Source organism: Simochromis diagramma, unplaced genomic scaffold, assembly GCF_900408965.1.
Source record: "Simochromis diagramma unplaced genomic scaffold, fSimDia1.1 OVJJ01000463.1, whole genome shotgun sequence".
Classification (NCBI taxonomy): domain Eukaryota; kingdom Metazoa; phylum Chordata; class Actinopteri; order Cichliformes; family Cichlidae; genus Simochromis; species Simochromis diagramma.
In genome coordinates, this window is record NW_024386941.1 from 1,075,728 (window position 1) to 1,091,243 (window position 15,516).

At 41.0% G+C, this 15,516-nt stretch overlaps 1 protein-coding gene across 1 annotated transcript; it reads right to left on the reverse strand.

Annotated features, from left to right (window-relative positions):
- Positions 1-3,395: 3,395 nt before the first annotated feature.
- On the reverse strand, positions 3,396-14,833 carry pld3 (phospholipase D family, member 3). The gene is made up of 12 exons (XM_040037671.1): positions 14,650-14,833; positions 11,762-11,848; positions 10,609-10,656; positions 10,287-10,450; positions 9,752-9,932; positions 9,453-9,570; positions 8,847-8,974; positions 7,609-7,806; positions 6,885-7,024; positions 6,480-6,645; positions 6,264-6,363; positions 3,396-5,923 (listed from the first exon to the last, which is right to left on the reverse strand). The coding sequence occupies exons 2-12, from the start codon at positions 11,786-11,788 to the stop codon at positions 5,730-5,732; spliced, it is 1,464 nt and encodes a 487-aa protein (XP_039893605.1). The 5' UTR covers positions 11,789-11,848; positions 14,650-14,833; the 3' UTR covers positions 3,396-5,729.
- Between the last annotated feature and the right edge of the window lie 683 nt (positions 14,834-15,516).

The following is a 15,516-nucleotide window of genomic DNA, read 5'->3' on the forward strand; positions in this document are numbered from 1 at the left end:
GAGGCGCACATCCTATAAAATAAACCTGTACTGTCACTGATCGTCTTCTATAATCCCTTCTCCAGTTTAGACACACCTGCTTACACTTTTCACTGCAGCAGTACCCCACTGCCATCATTTTTCCTCTATAACCCAAGGTAGGGGGACCTGCAGACCTCTGCAGTTAATTCAGAAAGCTGCTACGTGCCTGGTATCCAGCCATCTCAAGAGTTCCCACACCACTCCTCCTCTCCGATGCTCAGTATAGGCAGAAGGCATTTACTCACAAATGCACGCCATTTATTCTTCTCTCACACTGCATTTGCTTCTGTGGTTAGTTCACAATGCCTATAAATTACACACATTTAGTTTTAATGATTTAATCAGCTTTAATCACACCTATCTCCACAGGAATTAGCAACGACTTCAGCACTCAAACATCACAATAAAGCTTTTCCAGGAAGTAATTAAAAAAATCTCTGCCCCTATCTCACCCTGCCCTGCACCTCTCCTCAGTGACAACAGCCATCTGCATGTCTTCTTCAGTACATCAGTGAGTCTCTTCTGTAATCTTCCTCTTTTCCTCTCACCTCAAAGCTCCACCTTCACCATCCTTTGCCCAGTATATCCACTATTCTTCACGTTCTTTAACTTTGTCTCCCGGTACTCAGTCCGAATTGTCCCTCTAATGCACAGGTGTCAAACTCCAGGCCTCAAGGGCCGGCGTCCTGTAGGTTTTAGATGTGTCCTTGTTCCAACATGGCTGATTTAAATGGCTAAACGACCGCCTCAACATGTTTTAAAGTTCTCCAGAGGCCTGTTAATGAACTAATCATTTGACTCAGGTGTGTTGACCCAGGGTGAGATCTAAAACCTGCAGGACACCGGCCCTCGAGGCCTGGAGTTCCGCCACCCCTGCTCTAATGTATTCATTTCTAATCTTGTCCATTCTGGTAACTCCAAATGATAATCTGAGCATCTCCAACTCTACTTTGCCCTGAGACTCATCTCCACCCACTCTACCCCGTCCACCCTCTCTTCTTCACCTCTCTTGTACTACATCTGTCTCTTTGGATGGTTCACCCCAGGTATTTAAAACAATCCATCCTCACTACTCTTTTTTGCACCTTCACTTTCCCTCTTGCCTCTCCCCGCAATAACAGTTATTCTGTCTTGCTTCTGCTTTTATGCCTCTTCTCTCCAGTGCATACCTCCACCTCTCCAGGCTGTCTTCCCCTTCTCCCCACCCTCCCTACAGATCACAACGTCATCTGCAAACATCATAGCCCACAGAGACTGACCTCATCTATCAACCTCCAAACAAGAGCTGATCTCTGATGATCCCAATCCCTCTTTGAACTCATCTGTCAGTCCTACCGCACAGCTCACCACTATCTTGCTGTCCTCATACATATCTGCACCAGCCTCACATACATCTCTGGCCGTATACTTGTTCCCTTTATAAAAACCGTGGTTACAGTTTCTCTCTCCATCTCCTTTTATCTTCCATTTATTCATTTTTTAAAATAAAATACTGAAGTACAAACCTGGATCACCAAACCTCTAACACCAAACCTTTTCCTCAGTTTTTAATTTCCCAAAGCAGCTTAGTATCTTCACAGAAAACACTTAGAGCAAGATCAACGTCACCTCAAACAATCTGGGGCATAAATATTTCACATACAGATGCTGTCTTCCCACTCAGGAGCAAATACTGTTGTTTAATTGTCATTCTCAAGATAAAAACAAAATGTCACACACACACACAATACTTATTATGTTAGTGTTCCCTGCGTGTCTAAGCACCTTGGCACTGAAACATCTGCACAAAGAGTAGCAAAAAGAGAAAAATATATCAATCTGTCACAGTGCAGCTAGTAAAAGAGTAATTTGGGTGGTCCTGAGGTTGGCACAAACAGACTGAAGTGGCCCCCTGGCAGCAGAGACTTTTTCCGTAACAGCATTTAGTGGGCGGTGCAGCTTGATGCTGCAGTGATAAGTGCTCCACAGATAAAGATATAAATTTTGTAAGCCTTTGTACCTTGAAAAAGTTTCAAGGTACAAATCTAATTTTACAAACTCACAAAGCGAAGATTAGGAACCCAAACATTAAATTAGAGCACATCTTTTTAAATCCCATCACAGGTGCACCTGAACTCAATATCTTTGAGCAGCTCCATCAAGTGTCCACAGAAGACCTAAACCCAAGCTGACCCTCCCACCACAGACACACTTCATGGGTCACTGAACGGGTGGAGACTGTGCGTTTTTGGATAGTTAGCCGAGGGACGGAAATAACCTCCTGGGTTGGGCTCTGCTGCGTTCCATGACCACGGACGACTGCATAGTTTACACACCGGGAAGCAACATGTTGCAGATACCTAAGAGGGTATGTTTCGGGTTTAGATATATTTATAAGGAACACTACTTTGCAACCCACTATTCTTGTGGGTTTGAGCAGAGACAGGTATCAGCGTGAGGTATCAGGGATACAGTTTATTGTTGGGTATTCAGACCACGGCAAGAGGAGGGGGAACATGCTGTTTCAGGTGCTGGTGACACCATCAAATGATTCCTGAAGAAGAGCAAATGTACTGATCAGAGTTTTGAAGGCTCATCAGATACTTATCTGCTGTGTAGTTTTATAAGGCATTTGTATTTTAATGCACAGAGAGCAGCAGGACTCCTTTTGTATTGGATATCCGGTAGAACAAGGACAGTTAAATCAATTCAGGATGGTTTAAGCAGAGCTCATTGGATCCTGTGACTTACAGGCGTGTTGTTCAAGTGCAAAATAACATTGAAATCAGTCAGCAGATGTTGAGCTCAGCTGTGTGAGAAAACTGTGTGAGTTTAGTGTTTTGGTGCTATGAATAATCTTCAGAAAAAGAAATTTGGCATAGCTGTTTTGAAACAATTTTTGAAAGGACCCACAACTGCAAATTGAGGGGCTAATATTATATAATAATATAATAATGTAAATTTTACTTCATTACAATTTCAGTTTCCAGTATATTGAAAACCCTCCAATTTAAAAATGACTGTTTTGTGGAGTTCATAAAAAGTTGTTCTTCAAAGACATGTAGTATTCACATGCCTGTATATTGTATATGTATATTAAGTTAAAAACATTGTAATTAATTTGAAAGTACAGGGATCATCTTACTGCACACAGCACTTTCACTGCTGGTGTTTGTAGTGTATTTGAGTTAACAACCACAAACCTACTCAGTAGGTATGTATTTATCAAACAGCACGTATCAGCCTGGTCTGCAGTCAGCAGAGACTGGGTGTGTTCGAGTCTCACATTTGAACCCACCCATAATCAGATCTGGACTCTGATTCACTTCAAAACATGAAAACAAAAACAACTACAACAACATAGCACTAAATACACAGGCTGTAAAAAGCACCGATACCAGGATTTCCTTTTATTTCATAGTAAAGTTCAGTATTTCCATCATATAGGAGCAGCACTAGGTTATCCCCCTTTGGTAAACTTTGATTTCATTGGTCATGAGACTTTTTAGTTTAGACTTTTTATCAGAAACAAATTTTAAAACAGAATCCTGAAATTGAATCTCACAGATCGGACAAGGCTCAAAACTGCACCAACACTGCCCCCCAGTGTTAGACATCTGATACTGCAGCATCACAAACGTGAACCTTCAGGTAGAGCAGCTCAAGCTTAACTCCCAGCATGGTTTTTATGCTTTTAAATAGCAGGTAGTGAGGCTTTGCTATGTGCTTTAGCATTTCATTTGTACGTAGACATGTCTAGCAAGTTCCTCTTACTAAGTTTAGATTACTTAGGAACACTTGGGCTGTTTGAGCAAGCAATAAAATGTTGTGCTTCTCTTTTTTATTGCTTGCCTAAGCTAATTCATTTGGCCCCGAATCTATATGTGTTTTTACAAACTAGGGGTTTTCCAACATATTTGATGAGTTTACAATCCACGCAATGAATTCAGTTTGATATTTCTAGCACTGTAAACAATGTCTCCAATCATAATTAACACATTATAGGGGGATTAAATTTATTTCAGATGGTTAAATTGTGATCAGTGTGTGAAAAAACTATTTTGCACTGGAGTGGTATGAAAGAAGTTTTTATTTCCCTTAGATGCACTGCAGACTTTAGCTTTTATTTGCTTATTTCAAAGCAGTCCAGAGAGGATTTTTAAATGATTTTAAATTCCAGAAAATTACAAAAGCACTCAAACTCCCTGAGATGAACTGGGATGAAAACTCCCACCGAGGCTGAAGCTGTGATTGACTGAATTGATCCCTTTACACGAGTCACTGCAGGAGACAGCAGAAAACATGACGTTCGCCACTGACCTGACGCCAATGCTGACACAGCGCCCCCTACAGCTATTGGGAGTACATGATAGAAACCACATGATGAAAGTTAAACATTCATGTCTGACTCCTTTGCTCCGACACAGCTGTAAAACCTTTAACAATAGATATGGTGTGCATTTGTGTGCATGTTTTTATCCCATCATAACGTTTTCCTGGTATATACAATATATGACAGTACAAAAAGCTGCTGATCATACAAACCGTTGCAGCTATGGATGTGAGGGATTCGCTGACTAAACAAACTTTACTCCTCTCACTTCAAGAAATACTAATATGCTGAATGAATTATTTATGTTATCAATCTATAACACAGACTCACTGCAGCTACCCCTCATTACTCAAGGCTCCAGTCTTTGAGGTACTGAAGAAAAGAAAACACTTCTGTATGCAGGCTGTGTCAGAACAAAAAGACACAACCACTGGACCCATCACTGCATGACCAGTGTCTGCACAGACACGTGGACTGTAACCTAGAAGGAAACAAGACTGCAAACCTTCACCACACCCTGAGTGTTTACTGATCTAAATATATATTTACATTTAATCTATCAGGAAATCAGCAGCTGAGAAGATCAGGGACACCGCTACCTTCACCCACAGATTGTTGCAGGAGGTCCTGCTCACACTGACAAATATAATGTGAGACGTGTTAACGTCTTCATCTGCAAATATCTACAAACTAATCCTGCATGCACCTTTGCCCATGCTGTGCATGTAAATGAACTCTAAAAATTCCTAAATACTTCCTGCAGTTGGCATATTTCACAGCTCACTGAGCTCAGCTGAATATTCCCAACTTCTGCTGGCATATTTCTGTAGTGCACAACAATATGGCCTCAAATTGGCATCTCTGTACCAGTTTAAGAATAAAGAAAAGCAACTGTTTTTGGTGCTATTTTTGGCAATCAAACTCTTGGGGTTTGTAAGTACATCAGTATATTATAACACTGTGATACCAGCCAAATGTAGTTGAAAGTTGAGCTTAACATATCCAGCCAGTATTAGCCCGTTTCATGTTTTTTGTATCCATGTGAATGCTGGTGTGACAACTTACAGACCATAAGGCAGACAAAGATGCTTGGATAAAATTGAGCTAACAGATCAGCTTCAACGTTACTTAAAACCGGCCTAAAATACAGAGCGTATGTTGGACTCTCTTTAAAAAACTGTCTGTATTCTCTCTTTTTTCTGATGAAATAAGAGTGCGGCATTAAACCTCAGCAGTCTAGCAAACACTCTGCTAATAGGTTGCCTGTTGCTGATTTTAAGCTCAGGGGTTTCCACATTACAGCTGATCAATTTTCATACGTTTCGCACTTCACTACTAAAATCAAAGTGCGCTGTGTCGAAGTCCGAAACAATGACTTTGTGTGTCTGTAATGCTGTTAAAAGTAACAGAAGTCTTTGAGGTTTGAGTGCTGGGTGAGAGGAGTGCTGTAGCCCGAGTTCCAGTCCCTCTCAAAGACAGCCTTCAGCTGTGATTGGACAGTTGACTCAACAGACTGTGACGCCGTCTGGTTGACAACTAATGCTGAGCCAGCCGTGTTCACAAAGTAGTCTCCTGACCAGTTGGATGTACCTGAAAACAGAAAGCCACAGATTATATTTAAGCGCATTATCTTTTTTTTCCTGAAAGACTGATTGGACAGATGATAATAAAGTACGTGTGACTAATGACATGCTTAGAAAAGCAGCCATCAGCTTGGCTTTTAACACCACCAACAAGTATTCAATTTCAGTATCATGATGTATTTTCTCATCTTGATGAAAATCACATTTTTCTGTTTTTTGGGGGATTAATTGAAACTGTAAGATAGGTCATTGAAACTGATTGAAAAGGTTCTCTATGTGTACTCTTTAAGTCATCTTAATGATTTCAAGAAACAAATTTATTAGTAAACAAAGAAAGTGTGCCTCACCTATGTATGCCATCTTGTCCGTCACCATGTACTTATTGTGGTTAACTCTTGCAAAGGGAATCTCCTTCTGCTTGGGGGTGGCAGGCACCACGAAGAGCCTCTAAATAAAGAAAACACAAAGTCATAACATAATGTTTTTACTTTAGGATAAGTGCCATAAAACGTACAACCTCCTTTCCCAGCGGGAGATGATGCTTGACCATAAGAGCCACTCACCACCTGGATGTCGAGGTTATTCTTGGGGTTATAAACTGAGGCCAGAGACTTCAGGAAAGAAAACATGACTGGCTGTGTGCTGTTCCAGCAGCTGATCAGCAGCCGCACTTTAATCCGCTTCTCATATGCAACTCGTCTCAGCTGCGTGTCGATGTCCGCCCAGTACCTGCAGAGGGCGCCACACGCACAGTACGAGCACAATGTTAAAACTTAATGTTTCTCACTTCCTTTCGGGATGATTTGATCAGGATATCCTGGTGTTTTATTGTGCAAACACGTTCATATTAATTTTATTACTGTTGATTTGACTAGAGTTGATGTAGGACCATAAAAGAAAAACAAAAACAAAACAACGATCAACTGTTTTCCTGTAGTTACATTTCACAACTATCAACAAAACTGCACCTTTTAGGATGTGAAAACTCCATGGTGGGCAGGTAGTTCATGACAGCGATGTAGACAAAGCTCTCAGCATCCTCCATCACACTGAGGATGGACTGAAGGTCTGGAGTCCTGCCGGCCGCACATAAGGACGGAGGGGAACTCTGATCGAGCAGAAAAAAGGATTCAGTTCATTTTAGCAGCATTTTTTAAAATACAGAAAACTACAATATGCTAAACTACAAATGCACAGTAGTGACTGGACGAACGCGCGGCTATGTGGGTTGATTTAGTAGCCTCAGTGGGACTGTATTTAAAAAACATTACATTTTAAAAAGGTTTTGAATGTTGAATCCTGGAAACGTGAGCGCTGTAACAGAAACCAAAACTCTGTGCTGCAGATTGTTTTCGAACAGCTCTGGAATCCCCCGGCCCTGCATCGCCCTGAAAGAGGTGTCGATATCTGCCCACTTCTGTGACCGTAACAGAAACCAAGCATTCACATCTTCTTTCAGTACTGATGGCCAACTGTAGAGGAGTCAGAAAGTCACAAATTGTGACAAGTGACAAGTTGTGGTTGCACGTTGCATGTATACAAGCGCAAAGCTGAAAATGTCCCTCTCTCTGCATGATGTGACCATCTAGAAACACCAGTTATTTCCCATTTGGTCAGAAAGCAAATCTTAAAACTGCTTAGAGGTGATTAACTGGCTCTTATGACTCAACATCAAAAGAAAATCCCGCTCACCGACAGATAGACGTTGGATGGCGTGTTGTTAAGAGGCAGCTGGAGGAGTGTATCCTTGTTGTACATGGTGGAGAACCTCTCTGGCCAAGGTGATGGGATTGACTTGCTCTCCCCCAGAAACCAGTAGGCTTCAAAGATCTTACTGAGGTCTGCTGCCAGGCAGCTGCAGTTGTAGACCACCACACCCAGCTCCTTCACCTGGAGACCAACACTAGAACATTACTTACATTCGTTTTTTGCTGGTTTTGCATTTTTGAAACTGCAGAAAACAAAGAGGAAATAAGAAAAGTTGTTCCTTCTCTTCTGTCCCAGTTTAGATTTCTTTGGCCTACTGTTAAGCCGGTATCTTTTCTGATTAATTTATCAGAAATATGTTTCTGGGACTTTAGCGCAATCTTGTAAAAAAAAGGATGTTTGAGTCTGATTGAGAAATGTAAAAGGGAGATGTGGTTTACCACACTGATGGTCCGACATTAAACACGTGTAGACTAAACAGTTCAGCATGTGACTGAAACTTTATACCAACATAAAAACTTCCTCTTGAAAGCAGAAGAAATGGGACAGAGTCAGTGTCAGTATTCGGGCGGGACTACCGACACTGACGCTGTTTATAGATTTACAGGCCTGTTAGAGAAGCTTCAGATGATTCTTACTGGTGCAGCCCCGTAATTCATCCTGTGTGAAATAAACTGCTTTCTACTTTAAGACCCCCTCCCCACTGTCCCAGTTAAGCCGTTAGTTCACAAATTGTTGTGCACAGACCCAGTGCCGGTGAAGAAAGTGAAGCTAATGCAAATATAATAAAATAATAGATTTTTGAGCATATACAGCCCATGCTGATTTAAATATATATATATTTTAGGGAAAATTATTAAACGTGCTGAACTTTTGATTCTTTCTTATTGTTAACGGTTGCTGGGAGTGGGTGTGTGGACTTTTTTTTAGCTTTTGAAGAGAGAATCCCACATAAGGTCTGGGCCACCTTTCTTCTGATTGGATGCCCCCGCCCTGATGGGCAGGTGGGCAGTGCTGCTGTTCTCATATTCAGAGGTAGTTGCTTAAGCAGAGGGACATCCACTCCCTTTAACGCCACACCAAGTCAAGAGTAGAAAGAACTGTTTAATAATAAATATACTGATAAGTTTGCTCTGTTTACCTTTAAACACACCGACTGTACTGAGCATCCACCTCTAACAGCATTTACATGACAGTGAGAGAGAGTCTGAGTGTTTGTGTACCTGTGTGAGGGACCTCCAGTCCATGTTGGCACTGCCAATGTAAATATGCTGCTTGTCCACAACCCAGAACTTGGTGTGAAGAACGCCCGTGGTGAGCTCCTTCATGTTTACGGTCCTAATATGGGCTCCTAAAAGTCACACAAAACAAACACTTATTTCCTAAAAACTAACAATTCTGAGGGCTGGAAGCATTTTTCTCACAGCAATACTGGACAATGATAAATGAACATAACATATTCATTTTAGATGATTTTAGACAGAAGGAAGTGACACTCAGTATCTCAGAATAATCCATTTTGTAAATCAGAATGTTTATCAGTCTTATGCACCAAAAAACAAAAACAAAGAAATAAAAACAAAAAATGGTGCTTATGCATAGTTGTATGTTGCAATACCAGAGTTACTGTTAATGTCGCAGCTAAATAACTCCCATCACCACCAACCAACTTAACACAAGTGTCGATAAGAGGCTCACAGACGTCATATGATGTCCCACACACAGTGAGACATCACAATATGTGTATTAAACTAATTTCATAATAACTCAGACAGCTCAGATCAGTCTGACCCCTGCAGGTGTGACGTTCAAAAGAAGCCAAGAGTCACCTGAGTCGTTGAGCAGCCTGAGGTCATGCCGTGGCTGTTTCTCCTGCGGCGTGTTGACAGCAATACGAACTGATAAATTCCCCGATAGTTCAGCGAGCCTGTTCAGAACAGCCTCACCCTGTGAGCACGGCGAGAAAATCAGGGATCAGTTATCTGGTTGTTTCACAATAACTGCTTTAGATCAAGGTCAGTCGGCACAATTAAAAGCGCTTTGCATCAATTAATAATCGATCATTCTTCAGCATAATTTAATATTAGAGGAAAAGAGAAAAAGAAAACCGCAGACAACTCCAGCTGACCTGATTGGCTGTCGGCTCACGAGTGTGTGTGTCTTTGTTGGTGAGGGTCCAGTAGAAGGAGGCGATGTCGACACTGCTGCGAGCCTCGTTCATCAGATTCATCCACGCCTGGAAGATGGATGGATGAGTGGTGCTGGAGTTAAACTCCAGGCCTTCGGGAATGCTCTCCACCAACACGATCCTGGAGACAGAGAAGAGTGGGAGAGTTTTTTCCTCAACGTCCAATACACGAATTCATGTCAAGCAGATAGTTTAACTAAGCTTTAAACTTTAGCTATGTTATAGAAGAGGCTGGGTAGAGTATGGATAGCAATGAAGATGCTGTTTCATGTATAGTCAAGAATCTGCACTTTAAGTAATTTTCTATTACTGGTATGAAGCTGAATCATCAGTCAAATTGGATAAAAAGTAAGAAAGTTTGCTGGCTTTGTCATCAAATAAGGTTTTAAAAAGCTTTTTGTTTTCCTGGATATTGAACTCTTCTGCATACGCAGATTAAGCTGGAAGCAGGTGTTGGTTTCTAAAGTAAACTTACCTGCAGGGATCTGTGCAGGACTCCATGTTAGGCAGACGGAGGCTGATGTCGGGAACAGGGTGGGAAGAGGAAGAGGAGGCCCTCGGTATCAGGAGGTTACAGAGCGCCATGATGACCAGCAGCACACTAGCCACAGTGGCCAGAGCTATCAGACACCTGTAATACTGAGGAGGGAGGAGGAGACGTCCTTAGAATCTGCAGCTCTTGTTCAGTGTTTGTTTCTCTGTCTTTATTTTTGACATAAACTGAAAAAATCATTGCGATTTATTTATATTGACGAGTAAAAATTCAGGTGTATTTGTGTGTTAGTGCTCTAACTCACCACCTGTGTTCTCCTGTTGGATTCTTGTCCCCGGGACTCATCCTCCAGCTAACACACAAACACAACCACCACACAAGGACACTGTGAGAACATTCGATCCAGACTGAACCATAAACCTCTATCATACCAGACATCCACGGTCTCAAAATCGCCCCCTCAGTAACCGCTAGCACCCGCTAAAGTCATGGAAAAACCATCATTCTCTGAACACACAAAGGAAAAGAGTTCTACGTCTGCCAGCTTCCTAAACTGGCACTCATTCACCAAATGCTGTCATTAAAAAAACGAGTAACATCATTTAATTTAAGCAGTTGCAGTCAATACAAACCTAAAGCAAAAGCACTTCCTGAAACACAATCCTTCACTTCCTCACATGATTTAAAAATTCCCTTGACTTCCAGCATTCGGCACGTCTGCAACATTACAGGAAAAACAACGACGTGGCCAAACCCCAGCAACATGCTTGGGATATTTTTCACGACAAAACAGAACATCGACTATACTGTGGCGCCTCGTTTATCGCAGGAGTTACGTTCTAAAAATAACCCGCGACAGGTGAAATCCGCAAAGTAGCCAATGTTATTTTTTACAGTTATTATAGACGCTTCAAGGCTGTAAAACCCGTCACTACACACTTTATACACTTTTCTCAGACAGGCGTGAACATTTTCACACTTTTCTCTCTTGTTTAAATTCTCTCAAAGTTCAAACCTTCGTAGAAAAATAAAGCACTTCAGAGTCACACTTTTGACAAGCTGAATGCATTCTGTACTGTACAGCAGACACGGCACCAGATTGATTGACAACAGTCTACAGCCAATCAGGACGCAGAACACAATGCGCTGTTAAAAAAACAGCGAGGGCGCGAAAGGTGAACCGCGTCATAGCGAGAGACCACTGTACACAGCTTTATAACTGACCACTTAATTTTCTATGCACAGTGACCAGTGATTGCAAAATCATTAATCACTTTGTCTCACATCAAAGGGGCGACATTTGATTTAAAAAATATGAAAGAAAAGAATACAGTGAAGGTAAGTAATAAATAATTAAGCAATAAGTAACTTAAATAAATATTAAAACCGCATCAGGAAATGATTAAAAACTGGGATGTTTGTACACTGATGAAGCCCACATATTAAAGGAACTTTACCTGGTGGTACGGGATGCCGGACTTCATGTTCACGGAAGAAATGAGCTCCGTCCTGTCAGCTCACATTCACTGTGTTGCTCTGCAGCTCTGAGACCAAACAAGAGGAACAAAACACAAACGTTACTTCAAGTCATCATGTTTCAGGGGTAAACACAAGATGACTCAACCAATCCCGAAGCTGCACCCAAGGAAACTTTGCTACACGGCTTAAAAACATTTCATTCCAAGTTTTGGCTGTAATGATATCTGTAAACAGAACCAGCAGCAGTGGATATTCATTTAATGCTATTTAATTTGAGAAAGATAGAAACTGTGCAGGTCCGTCCTAACTTAAGAGGTTGTCATTAACTTAAAGTAGCAGTGTAGTTTTCAACAACACAGCAGCCTCAAACACAACCAAACGTGGGACACACACCTCAGCTTGTCCTTTACACACTCAACAAAGAGAAGGTTCTAGGTGTTTTCACCACCACATACACAGAATGAACTGCACCATCTCCAGCACAAAGACAGCTCCAGCTGCTGAAAAGCTGCCTGCAGGGTGACAGGGCCTCTGAGCTTACAGCTAGCAGCTAGAAAAAAGGACCCCCACAAACTTACAAGTACAGAGATTAAGGATTAGTGTATTTTGTACTGAAATCAAATCTGATTAAACACAAAAACTTGATAAAGAGAGAATGTGATGCTTCTTTACGAGATCTGACTACATCAAAGACAGAGGAAGTGCTGTGACTTGGTAAAATTGCGATATCGCTGAGCTGGAAGTCACAAGAGTCAAAGAAGCATGTGATACTGCAATGTGAAGCAAAAGCATTTTAGCTCTGAGTCACGCACAAATATTTGGAAATCTTTCAAGTCACACTTATGAAAGTTTTTATGAAAGCAGAGCCTATTGTGGTCTATCACAGACATACTGCTATACAGGCTGTCCGACCTGCACCAAGATATTTCTCTACTACTCCCACTATAAGTGCTATTACATTACAGCACAGTGCGATGGCTGATAGCTAGTTTGTAATACACATTACTCCAAAGTCAATTAAAACGACCGCATCATTTTGAACTTTTAATATAACACACTGAACACATTTATACACTTCAGGCCACTGGAGGTTTTCGCTCCTTATAAAGCTCAGTCACAAACAAGCTCTTTAACATACAGGACATATTTCAGGTAACCGACTCTTCCTGAAAAATGATTTCAAAGACGGGAAACACATTTCCTGCTAGAGACATATTTCTGGTCAGAGAGGAACACGTGACTAATATTTTAGTTTCACGTGCTGTTGTTGTTGTTTTTTTAAGCATATGAGGAAATTTCTTAAATTAAGAAAAAGCAGATGAATGAATGTAAATGCTTAATTATTGCTAACACGCTAAAAGCAAAATGGCCCTGACTTCATTACACAAAGAGTCTTTGAGTGTTTTGTTTGTATCAAATTGTAAATTTTACTAGCTTTGACATGTTAAAATCTAATAACAGAACATGTTTAAGGGCCAAATGCATCTAAGAAACACGAGAAGAACACTACGAGTTTTGCTGGTGACCTGGTGGATGTTCAGAAGTTTTTAAAATTTTACTTAAACAAACCACAGAAAGAGAAACTGCTTTGCACGTTCAAGTAAATTTCATACATCTGCTGTCTGATAAATCAAGTACACTGTTTAGTCCTTTTCAAGTTGCTGGTTTAGAAGAAGCATAATAGCATTGAACTGGCCAAAATACCTAAAACGCACAAAAAAACCTGCAGTTTACAAACAAAATTTTGTTAGTTCCATACAATGAAACTCACTAAGACCATGATAGAAACAAACAAAACAACCAACAACTTTTCAACCGCTTTTTTTTTTTTGCTTTATAAAATTAACCAAAAATAAGATGAAATTGCATCAACTTCTTTTAAGGTCACTCAGATGCTTTGTTTTGATAATGACCAATTGCTGTTATTTGTATAGTCTCCTACAAAGTCCTCTTCTGAAGCAGGGAAACCTCTGACCTACTACAGTTTCCCAGTTTGAAGTAAGCAGAGTACAAAGTGGGCACAAAGTGGAACAAAATATTGTGTTTTCATGTTCCTGCTATGTACACTGGCATGGTGGCAGGATAAAGACAGTGCTCTTCTGTTTATGAGGTGAAATTTTGGAGCTGAATCGCAGAGAGAATAAACTTGAGTTGCTTTGAGCAGACTCACTCTGTGATCTCAGTGGACTTATGTCAAACTCCTGTGCCTTCTGTGGGACATGACACACTGAACAATGCTGGGACATCATTGTAAGAAACTCGAGTCTGGAACATGTTGAAACTACAGGTCAGCTCTAAGTGTCATACTGTTATAGCACCATATTTAATTTTGTTATTTTAACTGTACTTAATAAAGCAAACCCAAAAGCCCCTCGGCTCGAACTGCATCTGTTAGCAGTGGACAAAGAAGAGTTTGTGCATCTGCGCAGAGGAACAAATGAATTAGAATGAGAGAAAACAACTCAGTGAGGAAGAAGTGACTCGAGATTTTTAGCTCAAGCTGTAGCGAGTGTGTCAGTGAGTGCAAGGATTGCTAAATCACTAAATTACCTACATGAATAAGACGACTGTAACCATTTTCTGACGTTTGACTTAGACAACACAAGTGTGGTTAGCCAGCAGGAGGCTAAAACATGAAAGTAGGTAAATGTGGGTCACTCTGGAGTTCGGCAAAGATCAAATAAATTAAAAACCACACATTAAGTAAAGCACGAATTAATTTACGATGAGGGAAAAGTCTTTGTTTAAACTCCATAACTGCTAACAAACACTGTAGCCTGGATCTGTGTTAGTGAGCCGACGGAGAGTCGCTGACGATGCAAAACAAAAACAGTTCGCTATAAGCTCTAAAGAACATTTAACCCACCTGCTACTATGCGTCCAGGTTACTTACAGTCCCTCACACAGCAACGACGACGTGTGCAGTTTACGTACAGTGGCATTTACGGTTAATATTCATTGTTAGATGCACGGAAATACATAAAGAGAAACACTTTTACAGCACTTGTTTTGTTTCACTGCCGTTTTGGCTACATGAGTGAGCAGGTCATGTGATCCGTGCAATTCAACCAATTAGAGTGGCGTTTTCACGTGACGTACTATATCGGCCTTACTGTAATGTAATTCTCCCCTTTCACCACGAGATGGCGCAAATAACACAGAGAAAGCGCTTACCCGAGTGAAGGATTGACGTTTGAAGAAAATGAATTTATAAGGACATTAAAGGCTTGTCCACTGGGTGAAGTGTTACAGGGTGTGCAGCTCCACCAGGTGGTAAGAAGAATAAACACAAACGCGTTAGAAACGTACTGAAATACTGGGATGGATTCAGAGCATGTTACCTTAAAGCTTTTGACCTTCTACAGCAGAAGCCGAAGAAAGAAGCAGGCACGATTTTGTGAGCTGAGGTCTAACAACTTATCTCCTCATATCCATCCGCCAGTTGCACTGCGGTTCTTTTTGTCTTCTGACACAGGTGATTTTTGCAGACTTTAGTTTTAACTGAAGGATCAGGTCACATGCTGTATTGCATACTTCTAGCTGAGATAAGCTATCAGTGTTTGACTTAAGCTTGTGACCCCTCAGTTTTATGCAGGAGAGAACAGATAATTGCACTTTCCACATTTTCATTTAGTTTGAGCCCTATATCTTCTGGGGGTTCTTGATCCTTTTTTTACTGTCTTATGCATAGTTTCCGTGTTTCACAATGACTGGTGCGGCACTAGTCACATGT

Coding starts and splice junctions, on each gene's coding strand:
- pld3 (XM_040037671.1), bottom strand. CDS start 11,788: ATGAAGTCCGGCATCCCGTACCACCAG. Junction 10,451..10,608: donor CCAACAGGAGAACACAGGTG/GTGAGTTAGAGC, acceptor CTCCCTCCTCAG/TATTACAGGTGTCTGATAGC. Junction 7,025..7,608: donor CATCCAACGTCTATCTGTCG/GTGAGCGGGATT, acceptor CTGCTCGATCAG/AGTTCCCCTCCGTCCTTATG.